This window comes from Streptopelia decaocto (genome assembly GCF_964273445.1).
Source record: "Streptopelia decaocto genome assembly, chromosome: Z".
NCBI classification, from domain to species: Eukaryota; Metazoa; Chordata; class Aves; order Columbiformes; family Columbidae; genus Streptopelia; species Streptopelia decaocto.
Genome location: NC_138657.1, coordinates 31,666,341 through 31,683,145, shown reverse-complemented (window position 1 = coordinate 31,683,145; position 16,805 = coordinate 31,666,341). Strand labels below are relative to the sequence as shown.

Here is a 16,805-nt window from a genome sequence, read left to right as displayed (position 1 = left end):
ATAAAATTCCTGGTAGGTGTGTGGTGAGTTGCTTGACCACATAGGTTTCACCTTGAAATTTTGCTCTGAATTAAAACCCCAGAGCTTATAAAAATAAGGAGTGAATGATTTTTGCTGAAACTCCAGAAGCAACTTGCTCAGCTCAGGTTTGCTTCACATGAAAAATACCAGCAATATTTGCTTGAACATAGCTGAAGTTCAGCTTGGTAAGAAAAAACTAGTTATTCTTGGTAAGAAAATATGTTTTCCCATTTCATTTTTCTCTTTTTAACCTAAGATTCTCATTACTCAAATCTTGAACTACATTGAAACCAGACAATTTTAGTTCCTAAAAAAAGTTTAGATAACATTATTTCAAAGTGATATGGTACATCGCTTGTATTACTTTGAATTTTTTCATTCTTGGGTATCTTTTACATTTATTTCTTTTTAAATGGCCTGTTTATTTGCAATGCTGTGAATGGAGGCTATTTTACTTGTCAGCACACTGATGTTTCATGCAATATCACAATACTATTGCTACTTAAATTGTAAGACCTGTCAAATGATGGCTTTGAATAGCTGTCATTTTTTCTCCTTAGTAGGACTTTTTTTGTTTCGAATTACAGGACAATGGTCCAATGTTGTCAAGTTTCTGAATGTTTCTCGAAGATCTGACTCCTAGAATCAATCTTAAAAGAAACTCAACTTTTACACAGAGAAGTTAGTATATGCGTACTCCTGGTATGGAGAAAACCTTAGATAAACCTTAGAGGCTGAAGCTACAAATTCCCCGTATTCCACCTAAATTCCCAAATGCATTACTTTGAAAATCATATTTGTTGGCTGTGCTGATAGGTATACACTGAAGGCATGAGTTGTATCACACACCCCTTTTTATTGCAAGAAAAGCAACAGTGTAAGCCTTGAACTGTGAGGGCAGGTGTCAGCCAGAGATGAAACACTAGCTAGAATAAGTGGGAGTCCAGTAATTATGTCTTTGCATTTTCATAAATGTGACAAAGCTTTCTGTCTGCTCCTCAGAAGTACTTGTTTCATTTCTGGCTTGGGCCAATGCCAGGCTCCATCTGTTCTGGTACAGATAAAGAGTCAATCTTGCCATTACTCATGTGCACCAGCAGAAGCTGCATAGTGAAAAGTTAGTTTCTATGTTTTCCATCACTGCAGTATGCCTTAGGTTGTGTGGTGCTTGGCTATTTTTGCTAAAGTCCTGTTTGCACATATTTGTGAACATATGTGAAAGTATTTACTTTCCTATGCTAATGTTATTTTGTTTAATTTTATTCTAGGCTTTTATAAGCACTTTCTCCAAAGCACTACAAGCAGAGTATAAGGAAAAGGGAATTATCATACAGGTGATGCTACATCTTGCCATATTTGCCTTCATTTTAACAAATCCTTCAAGAAAATCTGAGATGCCTAAATCTGTATGGTGTAGCTGTCTTTGGTGAAGTGCTGGATGACCCTGTCAAAGCTTTGTCTTCACCTCATATGCAGCTTTTTTCCTTAGTATCATTACTTACTACACATGCTGCCTTAGTCCACTGCAAATATCTGTTATAACAATAGAATAATGGAATAGTTTGGGGTGGAAGGCACCTTCAAAGTTCATCTAGTCCAAACCCCCTGCAATGAGCAGGGACATCTTCAACTAGATTAGGTTGCTCAGAGCCCTGTCCAGCCTGGCCTTAAACGTCTTCAGGGATGGGGCATCTACCACCTCTCTGGGCAACCTGGACCAGGGTCTGACCACCCTCTTTGCAAAAAATTTCTTCCTCATGTCTGGCCTGAGTCTCCCCTCCTTAGTTTGAAACCATCATCGCTTGTCTCGCTGTAACAGGCCCTGCTGAAAATTCCATCCCCATCTTTCTTATTGGCCCCTTTTAAGTACTGGAAGGCCACAATAAGGTCTCCCTGGAACCTTCTCCAGACTGAACAACCCTAACTCTCTCAGCCTGTCCTCACAGCAGAGCTGTTCCAGTCCTCTGATCGTTTCTGCAGCCTCCTCTGGCCCCTCTCCAACAGGTCCATGTCTTTCCTGTGCTGAGGGCTCCAGAGCTGGACACAGGACACCAGGTGGTGTTTCACCAGAGCAGAGCAGAGGGGCAGAATCACCTCCCTCAATCTGCTGGCCACGCTGCTTTTAATGCAGCCCAGGGTATGGTTGGACTTCTGGGCTGTGAGTGAACATTGCCAGCTCATGTCCAATTTTTCATCCACCAGTACTCCCAAGTCCTTCTCCACAGGGCTACTCTCAGTCCCTTCATCCCCCAGCCTGTATCGATATCTCTGATTGCCCTGACCTGGGTGCAGGACCTTGCACTTGGCCTTGTTGAACCTCATGAGCTTTGCTTGTGCTCACTTCCCGAACTTGTCCAGGTCCCTCTGGATGGCACCTTGTCCCACAGGCATGTCAACTGCACCACTCAGCTTGGTGTCATCCGCAAACTTGCTGAAGGTTCACTTGGTCCCCGTCTGTGTCATTGATGAAGATATTAAACAGTACTGGCCCCAATATGGACCCCTGAGGGACACCACTTGTCACCAGTGTCCATCCAGATATTATGCCGTTGACTATTACTCTCTGGGTGTGACCATCCAGCCAGTTCCTTATCCACCCAGCAGTCCACCCATCAAATCCATACCATACAAATAGCATACAAATCCATAATTTGTAAGATGCTGTGGGATTCTTCAAAGTGAATGGCCTTATGTGAATGTTAGAGGACATTAAACTGTTATTATGATTTCTTATTTTAGGTAGTGGCTCCTTATGGTGTTTCTACTCCAATGACGATGTACCAAAAACCTGGTCTTATTACCAAGACTGCAGAAGAGTTTGTTAGTGAATCACTGGATTATGTCACCTTTGGAGATGAGATTATTGGATGTTTAGCCCATGAAATGCTGGTAATTGAATTTGGTAGCATGTTCATGTGTCTCAAAGGCTGAACAAAGGCTGTCTGGGCTCAGCAGGTTCTTTTGACTGATTTCAGAGAACTTAAGGTTGGGCATCAAACAAGAAGCAGTTTGTTAAGGTTGTTAAGGCTAACATGACACTGGTAAACTACAAAGGGAGGAATACACAGTTAAAGCATAGTGGTATCAGCACAGTGGGGCTTTCTGCACTTTCATGTCTTGAGCTCAGCTCAGTTTTATATCTGCTTAGTCTTTATCCTTTCTCCATCTGCCTGTTTTCATGATCCTATTATGAATATTTCTGAGACCCATACTCCTTTACAGAAATTGGCCAGCAGATTCAAAAGTTATTAGTGGGGAAGGGGAAGGATATAAAACCAGGCTGTACTATCATATAAACATCATTTCCTTAGGACACCAAGCTAACAAAATAGAATAAATATTTATACATGGCAGCTGTTAATGATGAGCTTTAAATGAAAGTATAGGGAAGAGAAAAGATTTGCTGAAAACTTAGAGTAACAAACATTTCACTCTAAGAGAAAAGTACATACTGAAAGTATGAAATAAAAGCTTTTGCATTTACTGTTTTCTATGACTTTCTGAACTCTCAGTTAATTTCTTTCAAGAGGTTTCTATAACCCTTTGCCTTTGTATTGTTTTTGCTTGATTATTCTGAAGGCATGTGTCCTGCGGTTCATCCCTTTATGGGTATTACACAGCGACAGACTTCAAGAAGCAGTCCTGCATGCATTTACCAGTTATCTGAAGAAGAGGTGGAGGAACCCGTAGCAGAATCATTTTTTTCAGAAGATATGCAATGGGAAATGCCAGCAGGATGGCTTTTACTGTGTCTCTGTATGTGTGAATATGGAAGCAAACAAATCAGTTTGATTGGATTACATCCAAATGACCTATGAAGTGATAAGTGATCTGATCAAATGAATCTATTAAGTAACTTCATTCCTATCTCTTTCCAAAGATCATAGAATTTGCTAGAGCTGTTTCAGTGAATTTTGTGAACCTTAGATACGTTCTAAGAAATTTATATTACTATTTTAACATAAGCTTGGAGGCCACAAATATTTACACTTACTTGATATTCGTGAATAAAACAATAATTTGCTTTATTTCTAAACTTGTTCACAGTGTATTTTGATGCTTTCAGTGAATGTTTTGTGTCTTTTGTTTCTTCTTCTTTTTCTGTGCCCCACCTCCAAAAAAAACCAAAAACAAACAACCCCACAAACATTTATTTTATATAAATTTAAGAGGATAAGCTCCAATTCATATATAATGGCATGATTCAGGAATTTGGTGCTTTAAGGAAAACACAAGCAAACGTGGATGTTGAAAAAATTATGTCAGTGTCAACATCATCATATCTCTCTTGAGACGGGATTTTAAATGAGTCTTTCGACTATGCTGGAAATGAAATCCTGTCTTTAAATAAAAAAAATATCTGAGCCACAATCCTGAAGGACAGCAGAAAAAATGTTGAGGTGTGAAAGTGCTGCCATGTCACAGCAGCAGTGTGCACTTGTGAGGTTGTATCCATGGTGGAACCTTTCTCCAGAATACCCCTGAGATGAAATATCTATGATTGCATCTCTAGGGAATAAAGCTTAATAAATATTACCTTCAGCCTTCAGAAGAAATTTTGCTTACTAGTTTTAATGGTCTGTAAGCAGAAGTTTTTAACTTCAACTTTGTGCATGTGGAAGTGTATATTTCAAGACAGGTTTGCTGTTTGTTAAGGAAGGAGTGAGGGAGACATTTATTTTTTGTGCTCTTAATCATCATTAGAAATAAAAGCTGTGAATAAATTTTAAAACAAATTATGTGGTTTGGGAGCAAAACTATCACTGACTCTTAGAGTATGCAATCAGTTCAGTCTTTTCAAAACGTTTTCTAATTAATTTCTTTTAGGTTGTGTCTCATCATGAAATGATGACATTCTGTTCCTTGGAACAAGAAAACATTTCTATGACTGTAGAAATTTTTGAAAACCTCCTCATGTACTATATGCTCATTACATCTCATAGCCTTTTAAATTAATTCACTTGTATATTTCTCTACGGCCTCGTGTATTTCATGCCTTAATATAAAGTAATTCTTCAAATAAAACTGCTACTGAATATTACCACCCAATGTAGAAAACATCTGGAAGTGAAAATGAGACATCTGTGCTGGACATTTCAGCATTGCTGGTTTAAAAAGCAAGGAATAGGAATGGTTTGTTCATCACTCCATAAAGACTATGTTTTTGAATGATTAAACTATATTCTTCTAAGTGTGATATTTGTGCAGCTGCACAGCAAATAAGTATGGAATATAATATATGATACATATTATGTGTGGGCCACAAGCTGAAGTCCCTGGAGGAAATACGCATTCAATAAGAGGCCTGAGTGTGGAATGCAGAGTTTATGTTTGCCATTGTTATAAGTGCTCACTTCTCCATGCGTGCATATTTTCAAGCAATACCTTCTCAGATACAGCATGAAATGCAGCGCATGTGTTCCTCCCCTCCAAATACGTACTTGTCCACAGGCAGCTCTTGGCATCTTTGATTTACATATGTGAGTAGTCCCAGCAGGATGAAGCAACCCTACTGAGCAATGGCTGCTCCTGCTCTGCTCATCCATGGAGGTGACTTGTGGGATCCAGTGGCAGCAGCAGCAGACCTGAGGACTCCCTTGCCTGCAGCTTGTCACGATACCACATATATAGCTACAAATTCCCTTGTTTTCTCTCTGATTTTCACCTAAGTTTCCTAACTCAGGTTAAAGAACACCCTTTTAGCCTTCCCACAATGAAAAAAATACCTGTATGTTTGCCACTGGAGGCAAATACCAGTTTATCTGATGTACAAGAACCCCAGTAACACAGAAGTAGCATTGGCACAGGAAGAGGTTAGTGAGCAACAGAGACTTGGTTTCCAAAGTGTACAAGTCCTGTAATCTATGACAAGTGACATTTCCATATTTCTTGTCTCACGTTTGTTTATGGTTGTACATGCTGTGTGAGTCTTGCAGGCTGTTACTTAAGTAGAGCTAGCAGCTCAAAGCAGATTTGTTTCTCTTGATGAACAGAAGGATCTTGTCACTTGCTGCTCTTGCATGGTCACTCTACTAAAGGAGCCATGTTTTGACCTTTTGGCTTGTTGTTTACACACTCTTAGGCTGGGATCTTGCTGACTTGTGGCCCTTCAGAGAAGTCAGTGGCTGTTTCAGCCGTCAGTGTGTAAGCCTGGAGGAGAAGCAGTCGTGCTGTTTCCTTCATTTTGTAGGCCACATGTCTCTTCTGAGTGCCAAACAGCTCAAAAGTTTTATCATTCACTCTTGGTGCTAAACTTGGACTTGGTTGATGGGGAAACAGAAACAGAGGGGGAAAATAGCAGAGTTTTTCCAAGTACTTCCTGACTGTGGAGAAGGTGGATGAGTAGAACAGCAGGTTGGGCCTTCTGCTTCCTCCCCAGCACCAATTGCATGGTATTTCCTGTTTTGTGATAAAACATTGCTAATTACAATAAAAACACCTTCACAGTGGAGCAGTGGCTCTCCCTGGAGTTTGTGGAAGGACTCAGTGTCTCCTTTGTTCTACGGAGCAGGAAGGAGAGGTGGAGAGAGGCAAAGTGTCTGCCCCAAGCTACCAAGGGGAAAAAGAATCACCTTGAGACAATACCGTCCACCTCTTTTCAGACCCAGCTGCACTCCTGACCTGGCAGGGAGACCCAGGGCTGGGAAAGTTAAATACCCCCAAATTAATTAACAACAGAAAAAAAAGGCTAACCACCTAGACCCAAACCCTGCTGTGCTTATGGGCTTACACCCTGACTCCAGCTGATGATGGAACAACTTATCCTTGGTGCCATCTCAAGGCATATCAAGGATAAGAGGGTCATTAGGGACAGTCAACATGGCTTCACCAAGGGGAAGTTGTGCTTGACCAACCTTAGGCTTTTGTGAGAACATAACGAGGTGGACAGATGATGGCAGAGTGGTGGATGTGGTCTACGTTGACTTCAATAAAGCATTTGACAAAGTCTCACAAAGCATCCTTACAGCTAAACCGAGGGAGTGCAGTCTGGACAATGGGGTAGTGAGGTGTACTGTGAACTGGCTGAAGGAAAGAAGCCAGAGAGTTGTGGTCAATGGGGCAGAGTCTAGTTGGAGGCCTGTATCTAGTGGAGTGCCTCAAGGGTCAGTACTGGGACCAGTATTATTCAATATATTCATCAATGCCTTGGATGAGGGAATAGAGTGCACTGTCAGCAAGGTTGCTGATGACACCAAGCTGGGAGGAGTGGCTGACACGCCAGAAGGCTGTGCTGCCATCCAGAGACCTGGACAGGCTGGAGAGTTGGGCGGGGAAAAATTTAATGAAATACAACGAGGGCAGGTGTAGAGTCTTGCATCTGGGCAGGAACAACCCAGGTTCCCATATAAGTTGGGAAATGGCCTATCAGTGAGCAACGTAAGGGAAAGGGGCCTGGGGGTCCTGGTGGACAGCAGGATGACCATGAGCCAGCACTGTGCCCTTGTGGCCAAGAAGGCCAATGGCATTCTGGGGTGTATTAGAATGGGGGTGGTTAGTAGGTCGAGAGAGGTTCTCCTTCCCCTCTACTCTGCCCTGATGAGACCACGTCTGGAATATTGTGTCCAGTTCTGGGCCCCTCAGTTCAAGAAGGACAAGGAACTGCTGGAGTCCAGCGCAGGGTGACAAAGATGATGGAGTGGAGCATCTCCCTTACAAGGAAAGGCTGAGGGAGCTGGATCTCTTTAGTTTGGAGAAGAGGAGACTGAGGGGTGACCTTATTAATGTTTACAAATATATGAAGGGTGAATGTCACAAGGAAGGAGCCAGGCTCTTCTCAGTGACAACCAATGGTAGGACCCAATGGTAATGGGTTCAAACTGGAACACAAGAGGTTCTGTTTAAATTTGAGAAGAAACTTGTTCTCAGTGAGGGTGACAGAACACTGGAACAGGCTGCCCAGGGAGGTTGTGGAGTCTCCTTCTCTGGAGACATTCAAAACCTGCCTGGACACATTCCTGTGTAACCTCATCTAGGTGTTCCTGCTCTGGCAGGGAGATTGGACTAGATGATCTTTTGAGGTCCCTTCCAATCCCTAACATTCTGTGATTCTGTGATTCTGTCTGAGGAAAAACTGCCCTCCAGGCCTTAAATGGAGGGTTATGGCCCTTTTCCCCAGGGTCACAGAATAACAGCATCGGGAGAGTTGGAAGAGACCTTCAAAGATCATCTAGTCCACACCCCCTTCCATGGACAGGGATGTCTTTCACCAGGTCATGTTGCTCAAAGCCCCATCCAAACCCTACCTTGAACACTTCCTGGAATGGGGGCATCCACAGCTTCTCTGGGCTGCCTCTTCTGGTGCCTCACTGCCCTAATGATGAAGAATTTCTTCCTTAGATCCAATCTCAGTCTACTCTCTCTCAGTTTAAAATCATTATCCCTTATCTTGTCACTACAGGTCCTCGTAAAGAGTCTCTCTCTCTTTCTTAGAAGCCCCGTTTATGTATTGAAAAGCTGCAAGAAGGTTTCTCCAGAGCCCTCCCTTCTCCAGGCTGAATAACCCCAACTCTCTCAGCCTTTCTTAAAAGAACATGTGTTCCATCTCTCTGATAATTTTTGTGGCCTCCTCTGGAGCCTCTCCAGCAGGCTCATGTCATTCCTGTAGTGAGGGCTCCAGAGCTGAACACAGTACTCCAGGTGTGGTCTCAACAGCACAAAAGGGCAGAGTCATCTCACTTGACCTGCTGGCCATGCTCCTTTTGATGCAGCCCAGGATATGGCTTTCTTTCTGGGCTGCACACACGCGTTGCCAGCCCACATGTCATTTTTTAATCTATTAGTATCACTCATTCTCCAGTCTGTACTGATATTGGAAATAACCGTAACCTGGGTGCAGGACCTTGCACTTGGCCTTGTTGAGTTTCATGAGGTTCACATTGGCCCAACCCTCAAGCCTGTCACAGTCTCCCTGGGTGACATTCCTTTTCTCAAGCACATCAGCTGTAGTACTCAGCATGGTGTCATCCACAAACTTGCTGAGGTGCACTCAATCTTGTTGATGAAGATATTGAACAGTACCAGTCCCAAGTCACAGGACACCTCAACATTTCACAGTCCCTTCAGCTGCAAGAACAGAACCATCTAGTGATGCCTGTGTTTTTCGGGGCCACTTCAGCAACTGCATACCCACTGTATGCCAATTTTGGCCCCAGTCAGGGCTGTGCAATGGAAACAAACCTGAAACTTGCCTGCAGACCCTGTTGCCAGGCGGTCAGGCAACAGTAAAGGCAACCACTGGTTCCGATTCCCCTCAGAGCTGGCACCTTCATGGCATAAGACCCTTGCTCATGGCCACATTCTTCACTGTCTGGGTGCCAGAGAGGTTTGTTCAGGGACTTGAGACGATCACCCAACTGATGGCCATGCAAAAGTGCTCAGTGAAGGGCAAGGGATGGAAAGCCCTTCAGGAGTGTGTTGTACCCACTGTTGTTCCCAAAAGGGCTTATTTGGTAGTTTTACTGCAGGGAACTAAACCTTGTCTGTTTTTCTGATTAATTGGTGAGTGCAAGGGAGATAGAAAGAAAAGCACTGGACCTGTAGAAAGAAGCAAATGGGGTCTGAAAGTACAAAGTAGCACATAAAGCAAAGTATGTTAAGAATCTCCTTTTCTTCCTTTCGTACACTCACACTGATTTAATCTCCCCACTCTGCCCCTGTGGGTGTGCATGTGCCTGGTCACCCAGGGGTGATGCCAAAGTGTTATCGGCTTAGGTTCCCTTGAAGCTGGGGTTCAATAAGGGCACCAGTTTGCAGAAGATCAGATCTTCTATCTTTTGAGTGTCAGGCTCCTTTTAGGTATCACAGTGCAAGCGTTCAACAAGGATTTTGTATGTGTAGGCCAATATAGAGCTGTGGGATTTTATTTATTTATTTATTTATTTATTTATTTATTTATTTATTTATTTTACTTTGACTCTTGATTTTTTTTCCCCCGAATCACTGTTTGTTGAATAATGAGGTTCCAAGCTAAAATAATTTACAGCTGCAGGGTGCAAACAGCAAATTTTTGACTCACACTGATTTCAGTTATTGAACTAGTCACATGTTCAGGCAAATGAGATAAACACTCAAGAAAAAAAAATAACTTAGCCTGCAAGATTACGGAAAATGGGAACTACTCAGTGCAAGATAACTTTAAACAATATGATGTGCTCAATCAGTGGATTACATCAGTAACTGAGTCAAAGCCTTACTTTCACAAAGATTGGAGCTCCAAATCTGTCTAGACAAGCAATTTACAGCAGAAGGAAAAAAATCTAAACCATTGAATCCTAATGTTGTAAACAGTCTGTTATCAAGACTGGTAATACAGACAGGGCCCTACTGTTCTCAAGGACCACCCACAAGAGAAAGAATTTGATATGGCAGCTTGCCTAAAAAATTTATTTGCTGTATACTGGTATGTGGTAACAGCATGAAGGAACTGTAGGAGTGAGGAGAAGTGCTTTGCTGAGGGAGCAGCTGATGGGATTGGCCTTGACAGTGACTGCAGTGTGCACTTCAGAAAATGTCAGTCTTCCTAAAACACAGCAGAAAGTCTGCAAATGGTCTCCTTGGCTGTTCTGCTGTGTCCTCTCATCTTCCCATCAAAATGGCAGTTCAAGAATCACTAATTAATCATAACCTGTGTGTAAAGGGCCATTTTTTTTTTTTTTTAAGTATTTTTAAAGAGCTTTATAGGTTAAGAGCATACTCAGAGATCCTGTTGCATGTTCTTTAAGTCATGATAGCATACATCTCAGTATGCTGAGCTTTCTGGGGGTGAAGACAGAGTTCAGTATTACAAATAAGAGTTTTCCAAGGTGAGAGTGACTATCACTCACTGTCTGTGGCTCCGGCAGAAGCATGGCAGACAGCTGGTAAAAACCGCCCCTTTACATCCCTCTGCATCTCCTAGGACATCTGTGAGACAATGAGAGCTTTCTAAATCACATTTTCAGTCTTGAATGTTAAAGCTAGGTACCTACACCCACACACACTTAGGTCCCTCTTTTAGAAGAGTATGGGTGATTTACATTCAATATGCCGGCTAGCTTAGTTAGCAACTTGAGTGAGTGGTAGCAAAGCATGCTTCTGACCAAAATATCATATGTTGAGTTTGATGTATTTTAACCTTTCAGAAACTATGAAAAACAAGAGTAACTTAAATGTTCATATAAAGCATGTTTCAAACTAAAGCTATCTAAACTTCTCCAGCATTGCAAATTTAAGTGAATACAGGCATTTGTAATGAAAAACTGTAGCAATTGGACTGAAAAAGAAAAAAACCTGTCAAATGGTTCTACCTCTTTTTCTTTTTTTCTTTTTCTTCTTTTCTTTTTTTTTTTTTGGTGCCAAGAAAGAAAGCTGAATGAAAAGAGTCTAGCTAGCATTACTGGCTACTTGCTCAGTGAAGGAAAACACAGGAAAGGCAGCCGGCCCAGGAGGGCTATTACATTCCTCTCTCCCCTTCTCTTCCCTCTGTCACTCTGCAAACTTCAGAGCTGAATGGTACAGCGAGAAGGAGTGGGGAGCAAGGTCAAACATGGCTTTACACACCAAAGTCCCAACTTCATAGCTTTGCTTGCACAAGGGGAGTGTGTAAAATCTGCTGTGGGTAGACCTACTGCAGTTTGTACCTCCCTGAAGTCTCGAGGCAACTAGGATTGCTGCTCCCTGTGAACAGATTAAAAATCTATTTGGCCTTCCCAGGGGACCTTGTAGAAATGCCAAGGATGGCAAAATTCCATGCGGACAAATAATTATGCTTGCTACTGTCCGAGGTGATAAAGGCCCATTTCAGTACACAGAGAAACTTTGCTGAAATGCTGTGACCTAGAAGGAAATGTCCTCCTAATGCAAGACCTTGCTACATTGTGAACACAGTGTGAGTTTGTGATGGGAAAATGTCTTCAGCCAATAGCTCAATGAGAATTAAATGAACGGATGTCGAAGTTCTGCTCTGTCTTCAAATAGTCAGGTAACCTAGGATTTACCATATAAGTAACTACTGGAAAGAAATAATGGTAAAATCATATTCATGCAAAAATACTTGGTGAAAGAATGGAGGAAGAAGACAAAGGCAGTTTTGTTTTGACACAGACTAATGCATACTTGTGTATGTGTGTGGATGAATCAGGTGCCTGAACTGGAGCAATGGAAGGGAAGTGATCTAGGCTGAGGACTGATGCTGGCACGGACTCAGTATGTGGTCAGAGGTGATCATTAAGATTGTTGAGGTCCCTGGGGCAAAGTGTCCCTCCATGCAGACAAGGACATTCATCCCACATCAGTGATATTATGATGGGAATCAACTTTCTTGGAAGACTTATTAACACAAGTACAGGGACAGCTGGTTAGTATTACTGGTGTTTAATGACTGTGTTAGCACTGCAAGTGCTGGAGAATTTAGTTCTTACCCTAAAGAACGCACAGCCTAAAATAACTTATTGAAGAAAAAAGATGCAGTGTATAGTAGTGTAGTAGCATTATAGTTGCTTAAATTCTGCTGAGCAGGCTAGGCCAACTTCTACAAGTGTTCTTTGGAAAGTAGTGACCTGTCAGCATGGATAGAAAGACAGAGAAAGAATTCCACTGACTTCAGTGGACTTTGGCTCAGTCTCTAGTGAGACAGAATGACTCTTTGCCTGAAAATAGACATCATCTTCTCAGAATGGGTACAGTACTTCAAGCAAAAATACAGTGCTGTAATTGAATTTACTTACTTAGTCCTGATATGGTATTTGAGGTAGCACAAATTACTTGCAAGGATGTGACTGATAGTGTTAACCAGACCAGTTCATACCTCATAGTGAATACTGAACTGCTTTTATGGAAACTAAGAGACCACGTCTGGAATATTGTGTCCAGTTCTGGGCCCCTCAATTCAAGAAGGACAGGGAACTGCTGGAGAGGGTCCAGCGCAGGGCAACAAAGATGATGAAGGGAGTGGAGCATCTCCCTTATGAGGAAAGGCTGAGGGAGCTGGGGCTCTTTAGGTTGGAGAAGAGGAGACTGAGGGGTGACCTCATTAATGTTTACAGATATATAAAGGGTGAGTGTCACGAGAATGGAGCGAGGCTCTTCTCGGTGACAACCAATGATAAGACAAGGAGCAATGGGTATAAAATGGAACACAGGAGGTTCCATTTAAATTTGAGGAGAAACTTCTTCATGGTGAGGATGACAGAACACTGGAACAGGCTGCCCAGGGGCGTTGTGGAGTCTCCTCTGGAGACATTCAAAACCTGCCTGGACGCCTTCCTGTGTAACCTCATCTAGGTGTTCCTGGTCCAGCAGGGTGATTGGACTAGATGACCTTTTGAGGTCTCTTCCAGTCCCTAACATTCTGTGATTCTGTAAGAGAACAAAACATCAGATCTTAAATACTAACGTAGGCCGGGACCACAGACTCTCTTTCTGGGAACAAGGTGTAGGTGGCCCCACTCCGGAGATGGACCCCAGCCCCACGAAGGATGCGCTCTGAAGAGAAGCAGGCAGGACGAGGTAGGTGAGCGCTGCAGAGCTGCCTTTGTGCCACTGGCTCCTTCTTCTCCTGTCAGACTGAAAGGAGAAGCATTGCCTGGCGAGTGAGGCTGCCTCTCGGGAAGCAGCGGCTCAAGAGGTGGCCTGGCCACTAAGAGGTGCTGTGAGAGCATGTAACTGAAACGTGGCAGCCTAACTGCAGCTTGTGCGTGGGAAATACGTGACGCTAAAATCTACAGAAACTCGCTTTATTCAGGGGCACACCGAATGGTTCGAAAAGCAGAACAAGTCAGGGTCAGGAGAACAAGCTAGATCTGCAGGGTTTATAAACGCTGCTGTACAAATAAAGCTTAAAAATTATGGGGAGCCGTACAACTATCTGAACACAGATACCTCAGGGGGGCACTATGACCCCAAAATAGAACCCTGACAGATTTCCCTAATATTTTATTCCTCTGTTTTCTTTCTTCTAAAGTCATTGTAAGCTTTGTACTTTCATTCAACTCCTCTCTCTGAGTATATACAGGAAAGATCAAAAAGCAAATCAAATACTGATTTCAAGGGCGTTTTTCTTGAGGCAGAACTCAGTGAAGCCCAGGTAAAGACATCAGAGCTTGTGATCTTTGTTCTCACCTCAGCCATACACGGACCACAGCAAATTTCAGCTCCAAACTGAACTGGAAAGTCTGACAACACAGCAGAAAGTCCTGCCTTTCATACATTTCTCTACAGCTTGCCGACCACATTAATAACTTCCAAAAGAGCCAACTGGGCATGCTCACGCCAAAAGCCCACTGATGTCAACACAATATTGAAGAAGGATCAACACTACAGGAGATCAGCCCACAGGGGCACACCTGGTTCTGGTTTATATCTGCTCTGCTTGCAGACTCTGGTCTAAATCCCCTATGTTGTTCTGTTCCCATCCACAGGCTAACACATGGCTAGGAGTCAGATCATTTGACTGCTTTATGGGCTCTTATCTTTCACTGTGCTCCACACAAGCAGAAATACTTCTAGATCTTACTCTGGTAGAGGAAACAATGGCATATGTGGCATTAGGTAAATAAAATACCTTTTTACCTTTGAAGAACATGAAAGAATGTTGTATACCTTCTTGCTGATCAAAGGTGGTTCTATTTCCCTTTTTCTTAGAGATACAGATTTACTGTTTTATTTGTCTTATATTTACAGCATGTAAGGCCACTTTAATCTGTCACTCGCATTTCCTAGCTTGTCTGGCATTTGTTTTATCTCTACTTTGACCAATAAGCTTTATCATGAAAATGTAACTGAGTATTTACAGTCCTTTTTAATTCTAGCCTGTTTTTGTCACCTACATCTCCTTTCTAATCCACTCCACCCCCTACTGCCATGCCTATGTGTATCAGCTGAGCAGCACTGGCGACGTAAGATGACAGTAAACACTTCAAACAGATTGGAAGTTTCTCAGATGTGGCCAGAATGGCATTCTCCTTCACACGCAAGGGGACAGTGACAGGGGACCTGAGTATGCATGGAAGAGTGGGAGAAAGAAAAGTAGGAAAGACAACTAGGCTGGGAAATGAACTGAACTTCAGCATTAGCACCCAGGGAGAGGTTGGAGTTCCCTGGGCAGATCAGGAGCTGCTATCTGCGTAGAGGCATTTTGGGCACTGTCAGGGGCCACAAAGACCACAGAGCAAGGCTTCCTGCTGCCCTCAGTGGCACAGTCCATCACACACAGGCTTCTCAGCAGCATTTTTCAATTGTGCTTCAACCTTAAATCACCTTGAACTGAAGAGTCCAGAGCTGACTTTCTAAAAATATAAATGGAGTTCTGAGTCCATGTGAGAGTTACCATACAAGTAAAACTTGTAACTTGTCACTTGAGTCAGTTTAAATAATCTGAGGGCGTAATATGTGTTTAAAACATGTAAGTCCTGATTCCCTAATATTTTAGTGCAAAGAATCTGAGTTAACTCAAACATCCCACTAAGATTCTCCAGGGTTTGCTGCAGCTTTTGTGCTATGTCTTCTTCTTTTCTTGTGTTTCTTTGATCTCAGGCACATAGGTAGATCATTTCTACCTTCTGGCTTTTTGTCTTCCTTAATTTGTTCTGGTCCTTGGATGAGACCAAAATCTGGGAAAATTAAAGCCCCTTTAAGATGAAGATAAATGATATCTTCTTTCCTAGCATGAGTCCTACACTTCGTAGCTTCAACCAAGGGCCTGTCGTTACCTAGTTTCTCTCTTCTCTCCTGTATTTTTCAGGGGCAAAATGCCTAGGTCACATGGAAAGTGAGCGTTCTACTGAAGAAAGGTGTTCATGACAGGAAGGCATCTAGTGAAGAAGAAAGGAATCTGGAAACAAGAGATAGTTAGAGAAAAGGATGAGAGACTTGCAGGAGAAGAAGTAGACCTGGCTGCAAAAGGTGTTTGTAGAGATGCCTGAAAGATGTGAGCTCTGGACAAAACCTCCAACGAGACAACGTGAGGATGAAGGCTGAAGACATAAAGATGAGGGATGTGCCACAACAGAGGGACTAGAACAAGAACCTAGGAGGGTGAAAGGAATAATCATAGAGAGGGAAATCAGCTTGTGAGGCAAATGCCTAATGCCCAAGGGCAAGTGGGTGGGGTTTCTGTAGAGGGGAAACTGAATAAGCAGCAACAGTCAAGATTGCTTCTGGTGCCTGTGCTTTAAGAGCAATCAAAGATCTATAAACATTTCAGTTATTACTGCCTGTCCCATTGCTTCTCCACAAGGCTGCAGACTTGTGGAGTTGCTCTAGCAGCTCACTCCTAAGGGTCCTGAAACTCATCCCTGTTACACGGCTTACGTATATGCCTATCAGTGGCCAAAACCCAGGCCTGTCCTATTTCTTCTTTATCCTCTGCAATTTTGGTGCATATTGCAAACATGACTTCAATCACACAATGGGAAAGAGTTGGAGGTTATGTGGCCCTTGCTGCTCCCTACAATGAGCTGTGTGGGCTGCCTCCCTCAGCAGGTTCTCCCATAGCATGACAACTGTTGTAATTCTGCATTTTTGAGAAATATTGCCTTGAGATGTGAGCCACTGAAATGCACTGTTTGGGTGTACAGCTGTGACAGCACGAGGGCAATTTCGTGTTTAACTGTGTCTCCTAGTTTTGATAGTTTACAGTAACTCCACTTGGGTTCTAAATGTACTTATTCCAATCACTCTTTTGGGGCTGTTTTCCTACAAGACAACATAGTATGGCCCACAGCCCACATTTTTAATTAAAACTTGACATTTTTTGGTAAGGAAGTTCCCCAGACTGTAGTGACTAAAAGTTTCTTGAAGATGTTTTA

General features: G+C 42.7%; 1 protein-coding gene across 1 annotated transcript in view; it reads left to right on the top strand.

Moving 5' to 3' along the window:
- The window catches only part of SLC35D2 (solute carrier family 35 member D2), a 51,574-nt gene extending 46,572 nt beyond the window's left edge, over positions 1-5,002 (top strand). Inside the window, exons 17-19 of the mRNA XM_082074812.1 lie at positions 1,290-1,355; positions 2,761-2,910; positions 3,601-5,002. Coding sequence (XP_081930938.1) covers positions 1,290-1,355; positions 2,761-2,910; positions 3,601-3,711 — 327 coding nt within the window. The 3' untranslated portion in view covers positions 3,712-5,002. The remainder of the gene's footprint in view (positions 1-1,289; positions 1,356-2,760; positions 2,911-3,600) is intronic.
- The last annotated feature ends 11,803 nt before the right edge of the window (positions 5,003-16,805 follow it).